Raw genomic sequence first — 13,774 nt, 5'->3', positions numbered from 1 at the left:
TTAGAAAGAGGGTTAGGAAAACTTCTTGAGTGTATAGGTGGGTCATTTTGAGTATACGAATTTGACCATTTGATCCTACGAGATCCTACTATTTTAATTATTTTTTTTCGAAATTGATTCCCCGTTTTCAATTGACTTTTTTGTTTGGTATTATTATTGAATACCAATGTTTTTGGTCTAATTTTAGATCCTAATAACATTTGGATAGCTGATTAAAGTTCAACAAAAGCATAAAAAAATGAGAAAAGGTCAACTTTAAAAATAGTATTAAGGTACTTGATACAAATAAGGCCTACGTTCTAATAAGGCCTATACATCAGAAAACACAGATAAATACATCCGACCGGGATAATACTTCAAGGACACGTACTCATATGCCCTACAACCCGGTAGAGTGCAAGAGCGTCCCGATCCACGATCCCAGCACCAATTGGCACGCGTTCTTCTAAGGTGGTGGGTGATTTCGTGCTCTCCTATAAAAATCTGGCGATTTCATCTTAAATTTTCGGTAAAATGACGCTGTTTTAGATTAAGCTTTTCTTAGTAATCGTTTCTAAATATTTCTTACTAGCTAATAATTACCTTAATTTGTACTACTGGCTATAGATGCATTATTTGTAAATTTTTAAAGACAACAAGAGCGAGATATCTAATAAGGCCTAGGCCTTATTTCAGCATGGTAGGCCATATTAGATACTTATGTCAACACCTGATTACGGACAAATTCATTAAACTAAATGAGTCAAAGAGTAACTAAATATATATTTAATAAGAATGTAACTAACAACACAGAAAAGAAAAATAAAACAGAGTCGAAAAACATTACAAAACCTGTTAAAAAAAGAAACAAAATACAAAACCAGTAAAAAATAAGAAAAAAAAGTTGTATGTATAATTCTAAAGGAAAGGAGAATGAAAGCTGGTATTATCATGCCTCTCTCGAAGACAATGTAGCAGATATGCGAACATAAAGGACTGCTTTTGGTGGTATCACAAAGATTGTGTAGGTTGTTCGTAGAGATGATTCAGAAGCCTTTTTATGCCCTGGTTCTAACAAAAATTGAGATCTCATTTTGTTTACAAAAATTCAAGACTAAATTATGTCCCTAAACTGATTTATTTAAAAGGTTTTATGTGTAGGCCTTATTCGAACACGGTGTTTTAATAAGCCCTATACAAAAAATAATATTGTTTGTTTTTGATTTTTTTTTTTGATAATTTAAGTAAATAATCATTACTACGTTACTATGAATATTAATTTTTGTCTATAATTTATGTATTATTTTTAATAAGTGGAATTTAAGTTTATCTAGAGATATACAGTATATTTCTGTTTACTTGGTATGTAAAATTTTGATAACGCAAACAAATCGACGTGTTTAATGTTATAAGACCGCATTTATTTTAATACAACCTCAATTTTAAGGTCTACAGGCATTTGAAACATATAGGCCTTATTCCGTGTAGGTGATTTAATAAAGCCAAAATCAGTGGTTTTGTAATTTGCTTATTTTGGATAGATTTAGTTAAAAAATTTGTTATTTTTTGTAATATTGCTAAAATTAAAGGATGGAAGAAGTTAATTAACCTTGTTTTTGTTGACTGGCGTTAATATTTATTGAAATATAAGCATTTAAAGTAAGGTAGGCCTTATTTGTATCAAGTACCTTATAATTACAGGTGTTAGGTAAATGAGGTTATAAGCCGACACTGCGGCGGCGAAAAAAGAGTAAATTATACATACGTACAGTCTTTTATACTTTGAATCGGCCACTTCGACCTGTCGTATCTGATATCTTCAAACTTCTCTCCAGCGTAGTGAAGGATGTATCTGATGGACTCGCCAAGTCCATTGATGTGGAAATAGTGCAGTTTCTTTGCCATTTTGCTCCGACTCCTCAAAGAAAGTGCCGATGTTCTATATTGTCCATTATCTATTTATCTATGATATTCCGATTGTCTTATCAGACAATAATATCAGCATTTTATAGAAAAATAACCTACTTATCGCTTACATAACCCGTACAGTTTAGTAGATAATTAAAGCAGATTCATGGTCACATTTATTCGGAAAAAATTAATAAACACAAAAAATACATATTTATAAAAGTAGCTTTAGCACTTAATCAAATCGATGACCGAATTTTTATTCTCAAAATTACCTTACCTGTTCAGCATACCATCTACGAAGATGTCTAACCCTCTTTCAAACACCCTGTATACTGTATAATGTAGTACAAACGACTGACAGACTGTTATTGCAATATGAATCCTATTACAACTGTTATTATGATACAGGTCTTGAGTTTGGTACCAGCAGCTACCAATCCAATCAGTCGAAAAATACCTTGCTATTTAGAGTATTTATAAAATTAAAAAAGTTTTTATATGGTATAACAATAAAAGGGATGTATATAATGCGCTTAATTCTAATTAAAAAAAAACTCGCATATTACAAAAATCATTTAATATACCATACAACTTACAAATACTGTATTAACTTTAACTGACAGGAGCGGAAGATTTTTTGTTAGCCAAGTACTCCTTGACTCCTGGGTTTGCGTATATCTCAGATATAAGAGCTGTTATCGCAGGGTACTTAGTGTTTACTGTCTGATTGAGTTGTAGGTTGAGTAGCTCAGTAGTGTTCACTAAAATGAAGTCTGCCCAGGATAACTGAAAGAAAAAAAGAAGAATTAGGAACTAATTCTGCCAACAAAGAAAGGTAAAGTAAGGTGTACACCTTGAGATACAGGTACAAGTAAAGGACGTAGCACATTTATCAACCCGGAAAGGGATTGTAACCGTGTCAACTCGAGACGGTCAGTATTCTTTGTATGAAACTCCATACTGCAACGCACACTTATCCGCACCATAAGGTAAACGCCTCACCTCGCGGTTGACAGCGCGCGTACGGCGATACGGTGTTGATCGTTTTCTGAGTTGATAAGTCTGCTATGACCTTAAGTATCATAAGTATCATCATTTCAGCCAATGAACGTCTATACAAAGACCTCCCTTAAGCATTTCCGAAAAGACCATTCCTGCGCTGCCCGCATCCAGGTGCTTCCAGCGACCTTCATCAGATCGTCGGTTTAGCTTAGTAATCTTCTAAATAATAAAATATACAGGGTGGAATTTTGTAATGCCATCTGGAGGGAAAGTACTCTTAATACTGTAGATAGAAAATTTTACTAAAAGAAAACATTCCTTTATTTTTGAAAATAAAGCGAACTGCATTCAAAGATTTTTGATTATTTTTTTCGAAAATTCACTATCATACCATACAATTTTCTGTAACATAATTAAAATAATTTAAGATGTCATGGTTTTCCTTTCATTTGATTTATCCAGTTTGTTAGAGAGATTTCATCCTTATACTTAACCCTAACGATCGATGTAATAAAAATACAGGCTGTAATTTTTAACAGATTTTAGTTGGTTCGATTCCCGGGTGTGGCAAGCACATTTTTGGAAATCTTTGAATGCAGTTCTATTTCTTTTCAAATACACCGTGTTACTTTGCATTCTTGCCATATTCACAGAGATAAAAGTAGGTAACAATACCTATTATTTAAGATAAACAAGAGACTCCCATAAAGAAAGTACACTAAGATTTTAGTAAATTTGGTTTTTCAGTACAAATTGGAATAAACCAATTTTGTCTCGCACGTTCTACAGGTGCAAGTGGAATAAACCTAGTGGGCGTGGCCTAGTTCTTAATTTTATGGCTTTGGGTACCAGCCTTTTTATCCAGTCATAATAACTATTTTAAAATACTCTTCAGTTGATTTCAGATTTTCCTTTCTACTTTACGGGCTTAGGACCGTCAAAAATACGTAATAATTAATAGGGTTTCAATTAATTTACAACATTGTACCCTATTTTTACAAATTAATAAATTAAGTATGAAATGAAATCACCTTATTCACAATTAATTATTTATTCATAAGTTCCTACTTACAAAGTTTACGTACTGCGAAGCAAGTGTTCAAAGTGTCCTCCGTTCTGATGAAGGCACAGTCTAGCACGGCGAAGCGTAGGTTTTTCGCTTTAGTTTTCGCAACACATAAACGTTTTGTATCACAGTTTCACTAAAACAATCCTTTCATGTAACGCGTTTACACTGTTTATCTCTTCTGCGCATACCAGTCGTTTCAAGTCACTCCAAAAATCCATTGGTGTCAGGTCCGAGGATCGTGGTGGCCAAGCTACTGGACCCCTCGTCCAATCCACTGTTCACCAAACGTATTATTCGCGCACTTGACGTCCTTATTGTGGGGGAGCACCATCCTGCTGGTAGTAGAGCATTTGGTGTAACGCTAAGGGTACGTCATCAAGCATTTCGTCTAAGACGTCTTGTAGACACTCCAAGCACCATTTTGATTAAATTATTCGTTGTTTGAATACACTTCAGACATTTTTGTATTATTTATAACGTGATTTGTGTTTGATGGATTTCTCAGTTTTTTACAAGTGTCAAAAAGACATTTTAAAGACAATAGATTGCAATAGATATTTAAAAATACAATAAAAAGTAAAAAAGTCTCCATCGCCATCGCCAACAAGTGATGTGCATGCGTTACGATAATTAGTGGTGTGTTTAACAGATTGTCGATAAAATAAAATACTCAAGATTAAAAAAAAATTTTGGATTTGTGTTCAGTATCAGTAATATAGTAACCTCTGTAAATATGGCAAGAATGCAAAGTAACACCCTGTATAAAGGAATGTTTTCTTTGAGAAAAAAATTCTATCTACAATATTAAGAGTACTTTCCCTCCAGGTGGCATTACAAAATTCCATCCTGTATAACTCAAAGGTGAACGACTGACTGACATAGACATCCCTCTTGGACTAGAAATCGTTTTCCACAACAAAACAGCTTACCTTTCCACCGAAATATCCACCACCCGCATGCAATTCTTTCTCAAATCTAGAATAGTAGTAATCTACATCTTCAAGCACCTGCTTTTTAAGTTTCTCCTTCTCTTCTGGGTCTTGAGCGTAAAAGAATGTCGCGAGTTCTGGAATAAAAATGTGACGTCTTCAATGTAAGAAATTATACAAATCCATAAACGTATGGTAAAATGAATAACTAATAATTTTTCTTCGTGCCTTTACAATACAAATTACTAATGATTACGAATTACAAATTACTACGAGTGGGTTCACTGCACTATGTTACGCTGTTGGAACTAGCGTTTCTTTGATCTCGAGTCGGCCATTGTCGCTTCTTCGCTCTTAATCTGATATGTTTCATCAACAGCCCTTTACAGTCCTTTTTTACTCTGCCGTCACCACACTGATATATTATTATTTACTACTGCTCACTTACTCTTAATAAGGTCATAGATGGTCAACACCGCAGCATCTAACTTTGCTTGTTCCCACGGGTCTGTCGGCAATAGACCGGTCTGGCTGGCCACGTACCGCGCAATGGCTATGGACTGGTTGAGGACCCGGCCATCTTCTTCGTATATTGGCAGCTGGCCGTATGGTAGAGCTGGAAGTAGGCACTATTTAAACTATGTAGAAAACACTTTATGCCCATTGCACAAGGTTCGAAATGGATTGAAGTATTTTGTACCTTCTTTGTAAATAGTAAAAATAAGATATTAAGTGGAATGAAGGACGTCGCACATTTATCAGCCCGAACAGGGATCGTAACCGTATTAACTCGAGGCGGTCAGTATTCTTTATATGAAACTCTATATTGCAACGCACACTTATCCGCACTGTAACGTAAACGCCTCGCCTCGCAATTGACAGCGCGCGAAAGGCGATGACAGCTCGGAAAAGGCGATACGGTGTCGGATCCCTTTCCGAGTTGATGAGTTTGCTATGAGCTTAAGGCCTCAGCCTCGAACTTAGCGGGCAGCGGGGCGGGAGCGGCGGCGGCGCGGGAGCGGCAGGATCTTATGCGTAAAATCAAATAGACCGGTTCTCGAAAACAGCGGCGCGGCAGCGGCGCCGGAGCGGGCAACGAGCGGGCAGCGGCGAGGGAGCGGGCAACGAGCGGGCAGCGCACTCCTTCTTTTGCCCACAATAAATCGAGCGTTAGGAATAAATTTGAATCGAAATAAAATTGTCGCCGTTGTTCAGACATTTCGTTCGCGAATAAAAACAAATATCTCGACAACACAACCCCGAACACAACACTTCGCCGCTAAAGCGCCGCGCGAGCTGCCCGCTTGTTTCGAGAACGGGTCTGCGTTGCCCGCCCCGCTCCCGCGCCGCCGCCGCCGCCGCCCCGCTGCCCGCTAAGTTCGAGGCTGAGACACTGCCTGTAATGCTCACATCCTTGCAAAGTGACAACTGCTATCCAATGGCAGTACGAATTTTTAATAAATTGCCAGATGAAATAAAAACACTGCCTATTCGAGCATTTAAGACACGCTTATTTAAATTATTGGTTAGCAAATGTTATTACACAGTGCAGGAATATTTAACAGATAAGTCAATAAGAGTCTTTGAATAATTATATTGATGTTATAAATTATTATTAGATGACATTTGCAATTATGTATGTAATCGTTATTGAATTATGCTTGGTGAATCTTTGACATCGACAATTTCTGAATTTTTGACATTGAGTATCTACTATTGACATTTATATTGACATCTTACATTGATAATATTTTAATGGAATTTGTTGAAATGTTTAATAATTAATTAATTTTATATTTGCATGTCAGAAATGACTAATTGTGAGACCTAACTGTATTGTACACCTTTATCTCCGCCATTAGATTATTATTTGGCTCGCCTACGCACACAGCACGACCTGCCCGCACCACGGTCGGACGGCGAATGCCCCCACCGCTGACTGGGCTGTGACGTATGCGCTCGAGACAAATGTCTATACACTACATCCCTTCCTTGTTTTAATTTGAAATAAATACAATTTATTATTTAATTAACTTTTGAGCCGCTTCTTTATTAGGCGCTTTGTTTTAATCATTTGATCATTATTGCTTCACTGTTTTACTATTTTCAGTATCCATAATATATTGCTATTAGCTTCTGATTAACTTGAAATTTGGCATGCAGGTATCTTAGTAAACTTAAAGCTTAGTTACAACAGGATATTGTAAAATTCCCACGGGAACGGGAGTTAGCGGGAAAAAACATTTGTATGAAAAAATCTAAACCGCGTAAGATAGACGCTTGAAATTTGGCATGCAGGTACCTTAGTAAACTTAAAGCTTAGTTACAACAGGATATTGCAAAATTCCAACGGGAACGGGAGTTAGCGGGAAAAAAAATTGTATGAAAAAATCTGAACCGTGTAAGATAGATGAAGGGGGGGTAAAACGAGATCCACGCGTACGAAGTCGCGGGCGGCCGCTAGTAAGTAAATAAAATGTAATGTATTTATAATCTTATTTCATCTATAATTTTGTACCGCCCACTTTATTCTATGTATGTATGTATGTAATTTCATTTTTTTATCTATCTGCTAAGTCAAATAAAGAAGGCTTCGCAGTAAAATCGTTCGCAGTAAAGTTTTTCGATGTAACGTAACATCGCAGTAAGAAGGCATCGATATAACAAGGCGTCGCAGTATAATAACTTCGCAGAAAGGTTTTCGAAGAAACAAAATTCGATGTAACGTTTGTCGCACTCACGTAGGTAACCCGCGGGGGGACTGACCGATAGCTCGTCCGCGTAATAATAGCTACCATTTTCCTGGTTTCATGGATTTTTCCGTGATTTTTTTTTTACCACCCCTGAGATGGGCGTTGTTTTACAAAACCACACCCTGAAGACTGGAAAAACCCGTTAAAGTAACTGCTTATTGTTTTGCGTTACACATTTAGCATACTTTCTTTATATTATATTATTTGTGATTGTTACTTGTTGTGTAGGTATGCCTAATAATAAATAAATACCAAGTAAAATTAAGGATAAAAACTGTTTCATTCCGTAATAATTTTTAGAATGCTGATATGCAACCAAATGGAGAAATTATGATGCGAAAGTTCTTGGGATTGTTCAAACAAACCCAACCACACCAATCTCCAAGTGGATTCGTTCGTTCGTTTTTGTTAATATTTTCTTAGTTGTTAGTTCTCATTGTTATGATAAAAAAGTAACTTGAAAATTATAACCTTAAGGTGCGTATTATAATGCTCGATTCTCCTCCTTTACTGTAATGGTCGGTTTTTTCCCTCACTGATGTAATGTTCGAATCTGTAACATTACATTACGGGAGCATCTTTATTGTTTTTTATCATTGTTTTTTTTTTGTTTATCGTTCTTACCACTATAGCGATCAATTACTAAGTTATTACTATTTTATAACATTGGTATGCTGAAACAAGATTTTATTTATTTATTTATTTGCACACACACACATTTACTATTTTCACTGGCTAACTCAATATAAAAATGCCAATCATTTACAATAATTCAAATAATAATAAATGTTTATTTCATATTACATTTTCAGAATAAAATGAAATACAATAAAATAAATATCAAAATACATGCATAAACACATTTTTCGTAACAATCAAAGTCATAACAAAAGAGCTACTATTTGCATGCTCTGCGCTCTACACTACTCTGTAAAGGATTGACAAACACACATTTGACACTTGACAGCTACGATAAAGCAAAACGCCTGTTGATTTCTTCACGGCAAAGTTTTTTTTGGAAAATCAAAAATTCTCAATAACAATGCATTAATACCAAAAACGACAAAGGGGGCGACCTTCAAAATATTAATTTGAACATTTCCATATAAGAATTATTGCTTCATACGTTACATTAACAAAGTTCTCGAAGAAATAAAATTTCCATACGTCTCCATTTTAAATGTTGTTTATCAATTTTTTACGTATTTATTTAAAATTTCGAAAAGGCGGCGACCTAGATCAAGGATTGGCCTACCCTACACAAGTTCCTTTGATGTATTTAAGCCATTAATCGCAGAGCACTCGTCATTTAAAAATATGTCAATTTTAAGGATTCTGTGCAGGACCCCCTTAAAATTTTTTTACAATCGAATTCCTACTTCTTATTACCTGTATTACAACCTTAAAATAATATCTTCTTCTATGCTTCTTCTTTTGAATACCACATCGAATCCCTAGCTCAAACGTGCCAAACTAAAGGACACATTTGTTAATTCTGTCTAGTAAATTAATTAATTTGTCTGCACTTGATTGCAAAGCTAGATAATAAGATAAAAGTTTTTCAGGGCCTCTAAAATACCTAATTGGAATGGAAAAGTTTTATTCAGTTAATTCTGTTATAGGCATAAAAACTATGCGCTCTTATTAAAATAATATTTTATTTCAAACACCACGTACAATTTTAACTAATACCCAAGAGAATATAACCGTGAACAGAAGCTAGCTTTTCATAAAATAATTTGATCCCTTAGATTATTTATTTTTTATTATTTATTAGATAGGCACAGTCGACAGAATATCACAAGCATTTTGTTATGTCATTTGGCTTATAAAAATTTGGCAACACCATTGCAATGCCATCCTGTGTATTAACTGGAATTTAACTTTGCTTATCATTGAATAATATCTCTTATTAATGCTAAACTGAACAATATTTATGGCAGACCTTTATGGCCGTAATGGGCTAACTCCTGTACTCGTGTCGTACATACAAACTTTATGCCTGATCGGTTTCAGCTACGTTTATAGATACAGGCTGTTTAATAAAGGCATAATGTTTAATAATTACATGTTAGTTAAAATTACCCACTCTACAGGTTGTTTCAATCATTAGCATCCTTTTAACTTAACCCTTCGTTCGTTCATTCGTTTCAGCCGAAAGACGTCCACTGCTGGACAAAGGCCTCCCCCAAGGATTTCCACAAGGACCGGTACTGCGCCGCTCGCATCCAGGCGCCTCCCGCTTACCTATAACTTAACCCTTATATGCCCAGAACTATTTTTCTCTCAGAGTTATATTATGTAATTTGGCATAAACACAGTTTTCATAGGTATCGCAAGAAAACATGTACCATTGAGTCGTTTTCGTGCCTCTGGGCATAATATAATTATGTGATAAGACTATTGACATAATACAATAGTACATTCTCCAAATATTACACGATACTTAATACATGGTAAGAATATTTTACACATAACGAGTACATTAAATGCGGCAGTTTTAAGTCTGATTGTTTTTTTTCTAATTACTAATCTATTTATTGGAAAAACTTAAGTGCTTCATTGACTGTTCATAAAATGACTACTTACTTATGTATTCATTTGATGAAAAACCTCACTTATAAAGAAACCGTCGCCTTAATATTATTTGTTTTTTCGTCAAAATAAGTACAAATGCTTACAACTGCGTAAAAAAGTAAATTAAGTCGAACAGAGCGTAAGAAGTTAGAAATTCAAAGGTCATCAGGTTGACGTCTGGGTCAACTTAGAGGTCATGCGGTCATCGTCTCGACTTTTAGGGGGTTGGGGTAGAATGGTTACTATTCAAATTAAACAATCGATTTTGTTATTTCCACCCAACCTATATCTATAAAAGTGAAAGGTCATTGATTGACTGACTGACTCACTCACTCATCACAAAATCTCAAAAACTACTAGTGCTAGGTGTCTAAAATTTTACATGGGGGTTCCTTTTAGAACGGAGGTGCTCACTAAAACGGGATTTTACAAAATTCAACCCCTAAGGGGGTTAAACGCGATCCACGCGTAAAAAGTTGCGGGCGGCCGCTTGTAACTTATATTTTTGTTCAAATAGATCAGGAAAATTATGGTAAGTTGAGTACGACAAAAAAGTTTATACGGAACCCTCCGTGCAGTGCGATTCACATTTGACTAGATTTTTTAAATATATATATAATCATACTTTGATAAGAGATAAACAGTTTATCACTGCGTTGCTTGATAAAAATTATGTAATAAACCAAAACCTACACTGAAATAATTTTTTAGTTAGGTACTGCTTACACAAAAAAGTGACTTGCGAACTAAGTGCAAACCTATAACCAAACCAAGTTTTAGCCGACTTCTTTGTGTAAGCAGTAACCAAACCACTTTTTCAGATTCGTACTACGAAGTCACAGGCAGTAACCAGAGATATAAAACGTGTTGTATATTTTAACTACGCGGTAATAACATGGTAGAAAACCAAGATTAATTTCCAAGATTCTGAGCTTACTAAAACTATGTGCAAGAGCTCTAGCTAGAACATTGGTTCCCAAAGTGGGGGGCGCGCAAATACCTTTAAAGAGGGGCGCAGGCTAACTGTGTACTAAAGTATAAAAAACCTGCGACCGCTGAAAGATTGGATTCCACCAGACTGCTCGATACGACCGAATACGAATATGGGGAACGTGAAGAGGACAGGCACCACGTTCTGTGGTCCTGCCCTTTGTACGAAGACTTACGCCAAGCTCTGATTCAGGGAATCGTGCTCGAGAGACCCGGACTTGCCTGGTACTCCGATCTCGTCTCTTCGGAGGCGAACTTTGCCCGGCTGCGAGAATTCGCGTACGGCTGGCATAGGAGGAGGACAGCTAGCGCTAAACGGCACCAGATGGTGCCATCCGAGGAGTGACGTCAGGCCCCAGAAGGGGGAGAACTGCACAAGAAGGGGGAAGGGGGAGTCAAGAAGTGTGGCGCGGTGGAGTGCAACCTGCCCTAGGCAGCCGCAATTCCGCACACACCTCCCGCGATTCGGCCAGTATAACCGCAAGGTTGGTATGGCTATGGGTGGTGATGGGTTGCTCGATACGACCGATAAATTAATAATCTTGACTGGGAGAGCGCGGTATTTTTTGTAAAATAAGTTTGGGAACCAATGAGCTAGAGTCTCTTAATAAGTCAAATTAGCTTCGCGACGCCGCTCGTTGTTCGCGCTAGCGCTATAACTCGCGCGAAATAAAGTGCACGTAGAGCTTGCGCATTTGTATGGAAAATAAAGCGTCCAAGTAAATTAAAACAGGTGTGAGTGTCTTACTGGCAGCGTGATATTTATGTTTAGATTTTAAATAAAGTGAATAAATATGTGCAAGAGAAGAGTTATAAAGTAAGAGATTGACTCAAAAGGGTTTTTCACAAAAAAAGACGAGCTAAAAAAGTAAAGATTAGGCTACCCATGGCGGCCAGCGTGGGAAGTATAACTTTAACCATAACCATAACTTAAAGCGGTGTTTTTTATGGAGTATAACAGACTTTTGACGTTTGTTTTAGGTAGTTAAAGTAAGATGGTGCAACGCAGGGTTAAACCGGTGTATTAGAAAGAGTCCTTCTCCTGAATTTGAGGCTAACGCCCGTATTCACAAACGATGCTTGCTTAAGTGAAGCAGCAAATCGAACGCACATCGTTGAATAGAGCTCTGTGATTGGTTCGCGTGTCACCCTGTGCGTCCACGCGCACTGTGAGACCTCATAGTAATGTTTATGAATACGGGCGTAAATATCTTGATTATGAATGAATTTATGTTCATTTTACGGCTAACCAAACAGGCAAAGAGGTGAAAAAACTTACTACCAAGACTTCGCCAGGAATAATTTCCATCTCACCTTTTAACTCGATTGCTTCAAAAGCTTACAATTTCTAACATTTTCACCTCTTGACCCCCCCTTTTAATAACTAAACTACAAGTGGTGCACATAAAGTTTGAGGCAAACCACAGCTCGGTTTCAGTACAGTCGAGTACATTATCATTAGGTACACATTCTCGTCATTTTACGTAAAGGTAAAAAAATCTACGATCGATTCTACGATACGCCTAAAATCGATTTTGACTCTAGTTAATTTATAACTGTTTTTTATTCATTTTACAATTCCAGCCAACTAGTATATACATACATTTTAAGTGAGCCTACCGGCAGTTCAATGTCTTTTTGGAAGCCCTAAATGACTTTCCGAAAGTAATAAATATTCAGAAAGTAATGCTGCGAATCCTTGAAAGAAAATTTCTTCCAGATAATGTAAAAAGTAATGTTATGATCATTTACTTCCAAACGGACACGGATTTAGCTATTTACCACCAAAAACTCCTTTCTTCTCTCCCTTCTCCTTTGGATAAATAGGCTATAGGTAATTTGACTGTAATTTTTTGCAATCGACTGTACATTGCAACGTTTTCTTCGAGGTCACCACAACTAAGTGGCAGAACTTTGCTAGAGCTTATGTTTGAGAGAGAACATAGGAAATACGGTTTTATTCCAGATAATTATGTTAACGTACAATGGTTTATTCAAAACTTAACGGTATATTTTCCAGGTCAATATTTGTTATAGACGATATAGATAGATTTTAGGTGCTTGAAAAATAGGGATCTTTTTTCAATAAGCTCATCATCATCATTTCAGCCATATAGGACGTCCACTGCTGAACATAGGCCTCCAATGATTTTCATGTTGAACGGTTGGTAGCGGTCTGCGTCCAGCGCCTTCCTGCTTCCTATATGATGTCCTCGATCCACCTTGTGGATGGACGTACCACGCTGCGCTTTCTGGTACACGGCTTCCCCAGAATCTTGCTGCCCCATCGGCCGTCAGTTATGCGTACTATGTGCCCTGCCCATTGCCACTTCAGCTTGCTAATCCGTCGGACTACATCAGCTCACATCTATCTTCTATAATATAAAAATGAATCGCAAAATGTGTTGGTAAGCGCATAACTCAACAACGCCTGGACCAATTTTACCAATTCTTTTTTTTAAATGTTTGTTGAAGTCCAAGGATGGTTTTTACAGCGAGAAAAGTTTGAATAATTTCCGGGTAAACCCTAAAAAACTCGAAACTTCACCCCTAAGGGTAAAACG

The 13,774-nt window shown here is 36.7% G+C and overlaps 1 protein-coding gene across 1 annotated transcript; it reads right to left on the bottom strand.

The window, feature by feature from the left end:
* Window positions 1–2,461: 2,461 nt before the first annotated feature.
* LOC114365341 (glutathione S-transferase-like) lies at window positions 2,462–13,498 on the bottom strand. Its single transcript, XM_028321875.1, has 6 exons — window positions 13,433–13,498; window positions 11,433–11,580; window positions 5,591–5,679; window positions 5,339–5,519; window positions 4,891–5,027; window positions 2,462–2,676 (listed from the first exon to the last, which is right to left on the bottom strand). Exons 1-6 carry the CDS (start codon window positions 13,496–13,498, stop codon window positions 2,503–2,505), a joined length of 795 nt encoding a protein of 264 aa, XP_028177676.1. The 3' UTR covers window positions 2,462–2,502.
* Window positions 13,499–13,774: the final 276 nt, after the last annotated feature.

The sequence above is a fragment of the Ostrinia furnacalis genome, unplaced genomic scaffold (genome assembly GCF_004193835.3).
Source record: "Ostrinia furnacalis isolate ACB-3 unplaced genomic scaffold, ASM419383v2 OfSCF7583, whole genome shotgun sequence".
Lineage (NCBI taxonomy): Eukaryota > Metazoa > Arthropoda > Insecta > Lepidoptera > Crambidae > Ostrinia > Ostrinia furnacalis.
Note: the sequence above shows the minus strand (reverse complement) of the source record. Positions and strands in the feature narration are given on the sequence as shown.

Excerpts from the sequence above, each read along its gene's own strand:
- LOC114365341 (XM_028321875.1), bottom strand. The coding sequence starts at position 13,498 with ATGGGGCAGCAAGATTCTGGGGAAGCCGTGTACCAGAAAGCGCAGCGT. Across the intron at positions 5,520-5,590 it reads TTTTACTATTTACAAAGAAG|TGCCTACTTCCAGCTCTACC; the intron begins GTACAAAATACT and ends TAGTTTAAATAG. Across the intron at positions 5,028-5,338 it reads CATCTATGACCTTATTAAGA|AACTCGCGACATTCTTTTAC; the intron begins GTAAGTGAGCAG and ends TTTTTATTCCAG.